General features: G+C 36.9%; 2 protein-coding genes across 3 annotated transcripts in view; one reads left to right on the top strand and one right to left on the bottom strand.

The window, feature by feature from the left end:
• The window catches only part of LOC132157493 (uncharacterized), a 194,840-nt gene that overhangs the window by 88,788 nt on the left and 94,044 nt on the right, over positions 1 to 12,008 (top strand). The gene's annotated exons all lie outside the window — the stretch shown is intronic.
• Positions 7,480 to 11,928, bottom strand: LOC132157614 (E3 SUMO-protein ligase RanBP2-like). The gene is made up of 5 exons (XM_059566963.1): positions 11,733 to 11,928; positions 11,003 to 11,136; positions 10,648 to 10,921; positions 10,233 to 10,567; positions 7,480 to 8,009 (listed from the first exon to the last, which is right to left on the bottom strand). The coding sequence occupies exons 1-5, from the start codon at positions 11,926 to 11,928 to the stop codon at positions 7,701 to 7,703; spliced, it is 1,248 nt and encodes a 415-aa protein (XP_059422946.1). The 3' UTR covers positions 7,480 to 7,700.

Here is a 12,008-nt window from a genome sequence, read left to right as displayed (position 1 = left end):
ATACTAAATTCAATGATGTTTCTCTTCTTAGGCCTCTTTGTTGGGCTTGAGAAAGCCAACATGTATTTAAACATTATTATTATTTATTATGAGAGTAATTGACACCGACTAGAACTTTAATGTTTCACCAAATTCAGCTCAGATCTTCAGACTCGTCTGACTCGTTGCTGTATGACTGGTCAGACTTACCTTCTCAAAAAATCCTAGTGACTTTTGTTATCTGGTGGCAGTACACATGAAATTCATGTAATTATTTGTCATTTAAACTCATGTAAACATAAATCCTGTCGCCCCCTCTAGTGGACATTAAGTGTTAAGAGCTTCATTGCTTAGATAACAACGGTCACTAGGATTTTTTAAAAAGGTAAGTCTGACCAGTTATACAGCAACGAGTCAGACAAGTCTGAAGATCTGAGCTGAATTTGGTGAAACAAAGTTCTAGTTGGTACATACCTAGTGCCTTTTGACTTAAAGGTCCCGTTCTTCGTGATCCCATGTTTTAAACTTTAGTTAGTGTGTAATGTTGTTGTTAGAGAATAAATAATATCTGTAAAATTCTAAAGCTCAAAGTTCAATGTCAAGTGAGATATTTAACAGAATTTGACCGACAAAAAACGACCCGTTTGGACTACATCCCTCTAGTTCCTGTAGTAATGACATCACTAAAACAGTTTTTTGACTAACCTCCGCCCACATGAAAACACAAAATAGGGGGCGTGGTCTTGTTGCGCTTCGACGTAGAAGAGGAAGAGTTGCGTTTGTGTTTGTTGCCATGTCGTCGAAACGCTGTTATTTTCATCTCGGAGTCCAATCATCTTTGTTTGGCCTTCCCAGGGACACTGTACTTGGAGATTAATGGTTACAATTTATGTTTTACTTGGTTCCCGAAAATTATGATCCACATGTAACACTATGTGCAGCACATTTTGCTGAGGACAGCGATTTTCCTCAATCTTAATCAGTTTAATGCCGGATTCGCACAAAGATTATTCTTGAATGATGGTGCAGTTCCCTCTTTGTCTGGAGAAGGCGTTGTTTATGGACCACAACCAGTAAGTGTATTTTATTATTTAAGTTGGTGTGTTTAACAGTTTCTGTACCTTATTACACAAAGGGCAACACAGTTTAGCTTTGATAACTAGATGTTAGGGCTGTGCAAAAAAATCGAATGCGATTTTCATGCCCATCTCGTCAGTAAAAATGCTCCTGTGATTATAAGTACATCTCCAGCACATGCTCCTGCCCACTTGCTACTCAAAACTAGCCCAATCGCGTTTCCAGGAGGGCAGCGCGTGCTCAGCTGCTGTCGAATCACAACACAGGAACCGCTGGCACAATCAGAACTTGTTACGTATTTCTGAAGGAGGGACTTTATAGAACAAGGAAGTCATCAGCCCATTTTTATGACAGTGAAAACAGCGGTATACAGATAGGTGAATTGTGTGAAAAATACTGTTTTTTTAAACGCGAAACATGAACACATGTTATATTTAAAGGCGCAATATGTAATTTTTCTGCTTTAAAAATAGCAGAAATCACTATATCTATGTTATATATATTTTTTAGTTGTGTACTTACATTATCCCGAAAGTTTCCACAAACTTTCAAATCCGGAGAAAGTTATAGTTTAATTAGAAGACACGGCATGTTTCTTTATTTCCGTTTTGGCGCCCGTCTATGACATCATATAACCTTTGACCCCTCTAGTTTATCTAACTTCCTGCGGAACCCGACGGAATGCCAAATACAAAGGTGAACAGAAGCAAAGACGAGACGAAGAAGAAAAAGTAGTAGCTAGCCTTGATCGAGACTATTATATTTTATATTTATATTGTTTATATTCGTATTTATACCTCAATCAATAACTTAGTTATGGATCATGATTATGCTTTGCCTGCACGTTCTGTGAAGCGCAAACGTACGGGTGAAATAAATGACCTGAGAAGGTTTTGGGACAAGAGAAGATACGAGACACGGGTAAATATTGGAGTTGCATTTCCAAGATAGAGAGAGCTTCGTGACAAGCTGAAACTACAGAGAGATGCTTGCATTCTAATAAACAGGTATGCATCCATTCAGCTAACTAACGTTATATCTATCCGTATATTTTGTGATACGATGATGTCTTGTGCAAAACGCAGACGGACTAGCTCTCATGTAGAGTATAATGTAAATCTACATGTGTTCTATATCTAGCTGGATAAAGTAGCTTCAAATGCAGTTCACTATCTTGTTCGATATCATAGTATAAACGTAATTATAATTATTAACGAAAGCGAAAAACCGTGTTTTTTAACATATATTACTACTAGCTAGATGGAATATTGATTTGATAGGGGTCTGATAATTCATATATCTCTCCGTTCGAAAAGACGTGATTGTCAAAATACTAGGCTGCTGCTGCTTTAGGTGAAGGGAGACCGCTGACAGACCAGGCTCTTGTCTTCATGACAACAATATATATACTTCATGTTGAACATAAATATAAAGCCTACTGATAAAGGACACCGTCAACAGTATTGACGGCAAAATAGACTATGTTTGACAGGTGCAATATTTGAAAATCGATAATTATTTATTTATTTTTTAAATTACATTAATATCTGAATTTATGTCAACCTATAGACTTTCAAACAGTACAAAATTACATATAAACATTTTCCTATTATATTTTGCCTGGAAACGCTTCCAACACGCTTGCGTGTCGCGTGAAAAATAGGCGTCGGTTCTATTTCTAGCATGCACACGTTTGAGAGGCGCGGCTCACACAGGCAGTATGCAAGCACTAACCTATTAACATGGGAGCCGAATTAAAAACTGACACGCCACGCAGCTGAGACGCTTGTGCCACGCATCCAGTGTGTCGCCGGCCTAAGTTAAAATGAGTGAGGAATGTGGGGAGCGACAGAGCGCGTGTTCCAATGAACAACAACTCCCATGAGCCTACGCTCTTTCCCGACGTCATCAAAGTACGTCTTATGTTCTTATTTTGATTGAGTGACCCCTGGTGGCCAAAAATTCCATACTGTACGTTTAATACTGTAAACACAACCAAAGCTTCAAAAAAGCAAGAAAAAGAAGAGTGGTAAATGTTCGTCTAACTCTTGCATGCTTTTTAAAACATTTTCCTCACTTCTTTATCCTCCTCCTCCCCCTCCTGCTTCATCTCTAATAGCTGACGACTTTGCAACGTTTTTCATTAATAAAATTAAACACATTAGTGCACAATTTTCCACACCACAATCAATCAAGCTCACATCACCAGCAAACATACACTCATTTACATCCTTCTCTTTACTCTCTGAGGCAGAAGTCTCAAAACTCATCCTTTCTAATCACCCTACAACTTGCCCGCTTGATCCTATTCCATCTCATCTCCTTCAAGCCATTTCTCCTGCAGTTGTACCTGCACTCACTCACTTCATCAACACATCCCTCCACACTGGTGTTTTTCCCTCATCATTAAGACAGGCACGTATAACTCCACTACTTAAGAAACCCAACCTCAACCCATCTCTTTTAGAGAACTACATACCAGTTTCCCTTCTTCCTTTCATTGCAAAAACACTTGAACGAGCTGTGTTCAACCAAGTCTCTACATTTCTCACAAACAACAACCTCCTTGACAGCAACCAATCTGGCTTCAGAAATGGGCATTCAACTGAGACGGCCTTGCTCTCAGTTGTTGAAGCTCTAAGACTGGCAAGAGCAGAATCCAAATCTTCAGTACTTATCCTGCTTGATCTGTCCGCTGCTTTTGACACGGTTAACCACCAGATCCTCCTATCAACCCTACTGGCAAAAGGCATCTTTCTAATCTTTTTGTATTCTATTTTTTTTTTTCATTTATTATGCAATTATATGTGTGTGTGTGTGTGTGTGTGTGTGTGTGTGTGTGTATGTGAAAAGATCTCTAACACTAGCTTGCTCTATTCTTTTTTTATTCTATCGGTTATTTTTTAATTTTTATTTATTTTTATTATTTAAAATCCCATGCTACGTGTACTGTGTTAACCTATCTGAGACTTGTTATAGCACTTATATATCATTGCTCTTTTTGTTGTTTTTTATTGCTTCCACTGTCCTCATCTGTATGTCGCTTTGGATAAAAGCGTCTGCTAAATGAATAAATGTAAATGTAAATGTAAATGTTACAGACATATTATCATGGAACTGTTCAGTCTATTATTATCACTTTACTTTTATCCAAGTAGACAGAACTATTTGCACTGTATTTATCAGTGGGACAATATTCATTCAATACTATAACCTAGAAATAATTTAAAGGGGTCACTTGTAGGCCTCAGCAGTGCGAATTATGTGTCCAGCAACAACTGATTCAAATATTATGCTAATTTAACAGTGCGTGCGTGGTGGTTTCAGACATCACAGTGTCGCACTCGCACTGACTCTTATTCTGCCTGAAAGAATAAAAGATCCGTGCTGAAGGTGGAACGATTCAACCAAGAAGCATTTCAGCTCTGCCCACAAGTGCGAATGAAATATTGAAGCCATAAACCGATTTGTAACGTACGTTTTTAGAATCAAAACGTACACGGACCAACTGTCTTGTCCATGTTCTCTCACTTAAATCATCTTGAGTCTTGAGTCTCTTGACCTTCTGCAAGCCCCGCCTTGTTCACGCAGTGATTGACATGGCGGGAGGGGGCGGAGACATGATCGCCTCGGAATGCATTTTCAATGTGCACATTGAATTTTGCTACATTCATCACGGGACATTGAATGAAAATGCAATGGTAAGTGTCTTGACTGTGAGTGTAAATGCAATTAAGAAAATTAACATTTGCATGATCATTTTGCCACAGTTTTTGCTTGAACATGTTACACATATCTAATCATTTATGTAATTCATTATTATTTAAATTTTGAAACTTATAAAGTGTTAAAAGTAGTATTCATTTTACATATTAAAACTAGTGTATTAAATGGCAAATGAAAATTATGTAATTTAATTTTAATTTTGCACCAAACGTTGCACAAATGTATTGGAAAATGTAAATGTAAATACAGAAATGCATTGCCAATTTACATATTGCATTGTCATTTGCATATTACATTCCAAATTGAATATTGCTACCCATATGCTTCCATACCATAATGATCACAAGTGCAGTATTGAAAACCACAAGGCTCAGTACTAGGACCGCTGCTTTTCACACTTCATGTTACGCTTTGGAAATATCATCAGGAAACATGGTGTTAGCTTTCACAGTTATGCTGATATTGTAACACCGTTATGTACAGTTATGCTGTGGGGAATCTATCAGCTTTATATTTCTTTGCAGTGTAACAAAGCATAACAATTTGCAAAACTAATGGAATGCATAGTTGATTAAAAAAATGGGATGACTAGTAATTTCCTACTGCTAAATTATAATAAATAATAATAGAAAACCAGAGGTGTTAATTATCACACCTAAAACCTCTGAATGTAATAACCTAGAACACTGTCTAACATTTGATGGCTGCTCAGTAAATTTTTCGTAATCAGTCACCTATGTGTGCTATTTGATAGCATATTTCCTTTGAAAGCCACATTTCTAGCATTTGTAAAACCACATTTATTCCATCCTAAAAAATATCAAATTATTACGAATTAATTCATGAGTTAATGCAGAAATGTTTATTTATTACCTCAAGGTTTGAATTCTGTCATTAATTGCTCATGCCTCATTGCCTTATGTCATTCTAAACCCATAAGCAAAAATTAAGATATCCAGAAATGTAGCAAGGATATCGGAAAAATAATCCATGTGACATCCAAAATTTTACAAAGCTACAAGAATACTTTTTGTACGCAAAGTACTGCAATTTTGCTTCCTCCGCGTCACTGGTGCCATTTGGGAGAATATCCACTGAACATAAACTGAATTCTATTCAGAGACTTCTCAGAATTCATTTAAAATATCTTCATTAGTGTTACAAAAACAAAGAAGTCTTACGGGTTTAGAATGACATGAGGAAATGAGGTCTTGAATAAGTAATGACAGAATTTAAATGTTTGGTGGGTGAACTATCCCTTGAAGACTGCCTAAAAACATCTATGTTCGCGCCAATCATTCATGATCCAGCTTTACCTACAGAAGAAGTGAATATACAGTAAGATTATTTTATGAATCTTTGCAAATCGCTTTTCCTAATAACGTGCTAGTTAGCAAGTTCCGCTGCCAAAGTAAACAGTCTCATGAGAATGGCTTGTCATTGTGGAGGGCTGGGGTGACAAGAGCTCATTAGCATTTAAAGGAACATCCAATAAAATGGGTTGCTGAAAACAGAGCAAATAGTGTTGTTTTGAACTACCATTAATACAAAATACACACACACACACATATATATATATAAATATACATATAATGACTTTCCATTAAGAGCCTGAAGAATCATATCAACTTGTGGAAAATGGCCATCCAATGACCCCTTTAACAACCAGTTTGTGTAGGACCTCATAGAAATGAAGTTGACTTTCAACCAAATACACACATTTATTAAAGAAAGTATTCAAAGATTTACATTCTGTTCAGTTAAGCCCCTGTAAACATGAGGAAATCAAAAAGATAATTTTACATTTTTTTTATGGGGGGGGGGGTAACTCTTTAGTTTGCAGCCCGCAATTTACAGTGATAGTAAAAAGAACTTACAGCATAACCTTTTTTTCATTATAGATTTACAGAATTAACTGTGTATTTTAGCAATTTGACAGGGTTTTACCATCTTTGATTTACTGTTTTGATCCAAAGTCCTCAAGCACCATTTCAACTGTTCAGGTCTGGGCTTTACCGCTTATCAGACATCGCTCAGTGTTGTGAGAAAAACACACTCCAGTCCTTTTTGCTTTGATTAGTTTTCTTCTATTTTCCACACATATTCCTCTCATGAGCGCCACAAACATGATAGACTCAACTCAAAAGAGTCCTTCACATTCCTAACCCCGTACTGTTGAGGTTTTGGATCTACCCAAATTGTGTCAAATCAAGGCAGCTTTCTTACCTACAGTCTCAACCAAGCTATTGGACTGAAACAATAACCCACTAAACTGCCGTTTAGCATAGTAGGTTAACATACCACATAATATTAGAATAGTTAGCCCCTTAGTTTCAAAATACTTAACAGTATAGATAATTTGTAATTTTCCAGATTGTTACGCCTTTTTCCCTCAAAAGAAGTTGTGGCCTAATGGTTAGAGCGTCAGACTCAAAACTGAAAGGTTGTGGGTTTGAGTCTTGTGTCGACAGAGAGTGAATGTACAGCCCTCTCTCCCACCTTTAATACCACGACTGAGGTGTCCTTGAGCAAAGCACCAAACCCCCAACTGCTCCCTGGGCGCTGCAGCATAAATGTTCCCACTGCTCCAGGTGTGTGTTCACTACTGTGTGTGCACTTTGGATGGGACAAATGCAGAGCACTAACTCTGAGTATGGGTCACCATACTTGGCCACATGTCACTTTCAACTTCAAATTTTATTTTATTCACATTTTATAGTGTCTTGTATAGGTAAACTATAGTTTAAAAAAAGTGCAAAGTTATTTCTGTTTACTTGTGCTGTAAATTGTGGGCTCTAATCAAAAACATAACTGTTTTTTCTTCTTTTTTGCAAAGCATAAGTTTCACTGTAAACTAATGCTGTGCAATTTATTAACACAATCTCAAACATGATGAACAGTTGTTTGCATAAAAAATTTCACTTAATCTGTCCACACTTTGAGATGGTGATAGTTTTCGTGGGTTTCCCATCTTTAGTGCCCAGCATGCAGATTCTCCTCACCACATCCATGCCCTCTTTGATAAAGCCGAAGGCCACGTGCTTGAAGTCCAAGTGCTCTGCTTTCTTGAGGGTGATGAAGAACTGTGAGTTGTTGGTATCTCTGCCATGGTTGGCCATGGACAGCAGCCCTGGCCCTGTGTGCCTCACATCGAAGCTCTCGTCTTCAAACTTACTTCCGTAGATGGATTTTCCACCCGTCCCATCCTGGTTGGTGATATCACCACCCTGAGTGACAGTAGGACAAAACACACACACACACACTTTTTTAAATAACCATAAAAAAACCTAGATATTTCAGAATGTCACTATTAAAGTCTCTGTTTATATCTAGTGTTTGATATCTTTAGTTCATAATGTTCCATATTGACCCGTCTCACTGCAGACGTTCAGCAGATCTATTTTCTTTGATGACTTTTTAAAAATATTTAGAATAAAAGTTTTTATATTTTCTGTTTATTTAACTTTTTTGACATTTTGTTGTGTTTTGTCACTTTTATTTTTACATAATTTATATTCATGTTTATTTATAACCTTTAGTCTATTTAGTTTTAGTTATTTTAGTTCTTCAGATTATATGGAATTGGTGCCCTGGAAGAATTTAGAATACTATCTATCTATCTATCTATCTATCTATCTATCTATCTATCTATCTATCTATCTATCTATCTATCTATCTATCTATCTATCTATCTATCTATCTATCTATCTATCTATCTATCTATCTATCTATCTATCTATCTATCTATCTATCTATCTATCTATCTATCTATCTATCTATCTATCTATCTATCTATCTATCTATCTATCTATCTATCTATCTATCTATCTATCTATCTATCTATCTATCTATCTATCTATCTATCTATCTATCTATCTATCTATCTATCTATCTATCTATCTATCTATCTATCTATCTATCTATCTATCTATCTATCTATCTATCTATCTATCTATCTATCTATCTATCTATCTATCTATCTATCTATCTATCTATCTATCTATCTATCTATCTATCTATCTATCTATCTATCTATCTATCTATCTATCTATCTATCTATCTATCTATCTATCTATCTATCTATCTATCTATCTATCTATCTATCTATCTATCTATCTATCTATCTATCTATCTATCTATCTATCTATCTATCTATCTATCTATCTATCTATCTATCTATCTATCTATCTATCTATCTATCTATCTATCTATCTATCTATCTATCTATCTATCTATCTATCTATCTATCTATCTATCTATCTATCTATCTATCTATCTATCTATCTATCTATCTATCTATCTATCTATCTATCTATCTATCTATCTATCTATCTATCTATCTATCTATCTATCTATCTATCTATCTATCTATCTATCTATCTATCTATCTATCTATCTATCTATCTATCTATCTATCTATCTATCTATCTATCTATCTATCTATCTATCTATCTATCTATCTATCTATCTATCTATCTATCTATCTATATCAGTTAATGTTTATTTTATTTCATACAACAGTTATTTCTGGTGCTGAAACCTGGGATTTGAACCCACAACCTTTGGGCTACAAGTCCAACTCTCTAACCATTAGGCCACAACTGCTGAAGTAATTTCTCTTACAACAAGAAACAAAATGGAGATGATAGCCAGTGGAGAGATCGTACTAGTTTCAGAGCACAAGGAGTTGTATGATATGAGCACAAATATCCACCTTTTTCTTCAACGTGGAAGCAAGCATATGGGCAATACTTCCGGGTCATAATTCTTAAATAACGAGAAGAATTACAATGTGCAGTAAATCGTAAAACTGTTTGCACTACAAACCAGTGCGTTCATACTTAAGATAATTCATAAAAAAATATGGTAGGACACCAATTTTCAATATTAGGCAGCAAAACAAACGGTTTTGTACAGCTAACAATAGCTGGACTCGGATGAAACCAGAAGCTAGACCCATAGAATTTACAAATTGCTGCGCCCATTTTTATGGCAAGAAAAAGGTAGATACAAACGGTGCATCATTCAACCAGAGCTCCTGGACTAAATAGTTGTAAGCACCATACTGTTTTCTTCACCTTATAATGTTGCGCACCCACAAACGTCATTGTGAACCAACATTCTCCTCCCCGTTAACTTCAAAAACCGACACAAGAGTCACTTTCTTGACATTTCTGCACCACACACTAGGCTACTGTTGCAGCTATTGTTGCTATTTGTAACCAAAACCAGCTTTTTATTTTACAAAGAAAATGCTCTCGTCACCTTTTTCTTGTAAAAAAGACACTAAGTGTGAATATGCCCTAACTCGCCCATTATTAACAGATGTGCATTATTTGTCGATTTTATAGATAACAATTGCAATAATGATTGTTTTGACATGGAGCATCTAATTCAATTTCTGATGCATGCTGTGTTTTAATAAAAACATATTAACAGTGGGCTCTCACCTGACACATGAGGCCAGGGATGATCCTGTGGAAAACAGACTGGTGGTAACCGAAGCCTTTCTCTCTTGTACACAGAGCCCGGAAGTTCTCCGCTGTTTTGGGGACAATGTGAGCGAAGAGCTCCATGATGATCCTCCCAGCATCCTCACCATCTATGCTGATGTTGAAGAACACCACAGGGTTGGACTCTTGGGAAAGCGCCTCGGTGGCAGACGTCTGAGCAGCATCAGTCTGCGACATGCAGCTCTGGCAGTCTGTGAATACTCGTCTGAAGGAGTCGGCCAGCTCTGGAGTCTTGAACTTGGCCGCAAGCTGCTCGACTTTCTCGACTCCTTCTGTGTGTGTGAACAAACATGCAGATGTGAAGACACCGGCAGGAGAGATATGTGTATGAGGAGATGAGTGAGACTTGTACCGGAGTAGTCGTTGGCGGTCCACACCAGTGCGTTAGCCGAGGTGTTCATGGGCTTGAGCGTGATGCTCTGGGTGATGGTGTGGTTGGCACAGACGTTTAGCACCTGCTCGCGTCTCATCACCACACGGTAGCGCTTTTTCACGGGGTGGAAGAGGATCTTAATGTCTCCAACGCCACGCTCCTTCCACTGATTGAGCTCACGATCCCAACGGTACAGTTTGGCTCTTTCTTTGAACAGGATCTCTTCGTCCTCCTCACCGGACTTGACCTCCACCTGCAGGAGAAACATCAGCACAGGTCACACATCTCTAGAGACATGAAGATCGGCGCTAACAGCATTACAGCACACACTCACCTCAGGCAGAGACACGATTGGCTCAAAGAGGATCTCGTCATTATCATCATCACAGCCCTCCTCTTTGTCTTCATTTTGTGTCACTGCACATCCAAAAACTTTGGCTCCGGCGTTTGACCAAGTAAAATGAGGATCTGTAGAAAAAAAAAAAAACAATTAGCTGAAAACATCACACTGCCAACATTAATATTGACATCAGCAGTGTGCTAACATATACTAGCACTTTTATAATAATAATTCATATTAATACTTTCAGTGAAGTCAGACACATGCAAAAACAAAACAAAAACAAAAACAGAAAAACAATCACATTATGAATAGCTATTAAAACAAGTTGTTTGAAAATGTTGAGCTTCTTCTTCACAGACTTTAGACAACAGGCCTGATCAGTAGCATGACATCAGAAAACATAGGAAAATAAATTATTATTATAAAATATATATTTTGTATATATTTTTTTTTATATATATTATAAAATGCAAGAAATGTAAATCATTCAATCTTCAGGTCATAAAAACTGAAGAATGAAACGTGTAGGTCTTTAAAAACAACCAAAAAGACCTTATGATCTGCTAAAGGACATAATTTTCAAAAGTCAAACAAAATTAATTAAATTAAATTAGACTACAAATAGCACTGACCTGTGTGTTTTAGGCAGCATTAATGCCGACATATACTGTAAGTAATAAAAACACTATTTATTGTCAGAAGACAATTATTAGGCACTGACCTTTTTTAGCAAATGCAAACTCCTCTGCACTCTTGGTCAAGTCTGCAAACGAAACCGAACTTGCAGATGCAAATCCTGAAGAAAGACCTGCTGAAGCAGAGCAAACACACGTCAAACACAAAACATCATTCAGCAGGCAAATTATTTCAAGCTTGTTTGAGTGGCCCTTTACTCTCAGACCCTGATCCTCACTCATCATGCTTTTTATCTTTTCATTGTAGATTTTATCCTGTCCTGTCTGAATAGGTCACACACACACACACACACACACACACA

Source organism: Carassius carassius, chromosome 14 (assembly GCF_963082965.1).
Source record: "Carassius carassius chromosome 14, fCarCar2.1, whole genome shotgun sequence".
Taxonomy (NCBI): domain Eukaryota; kingdom Metazoa; phylum Chordata; class Actinopteri; order Cypriniformes; family Cyprinidae; genus Carassius; species Carassius carassius.
Note: the sequence above shows the minus strand (reverse complement) of the source record. Positions and strands in the feature narration are given on the sequence as shown.

Coding starts and splice junctions, on each gene's coding strand:
- LOC132157614 (XM_059566963.1), bottom strand. CDS start 11,928: ATGAGTGAGGATCAGGGTCTGAGAGTAAAGGGCCACTCAAACAAGCTT. Junction 10,568..10,647: donor GACCGCCAACGACTACTCCG/GTACAAGTCTCA, acceptor TCACACACACAG/AAGGAGTCGAGAAAGTCGAG. Junction 8,010..10,232: donor TCCCTGGCCTCATGTGTCAG/GTGAGAGCCCAC, acceptor ACTGTCACTCAG/GGTGGTGATATCACCAACCA.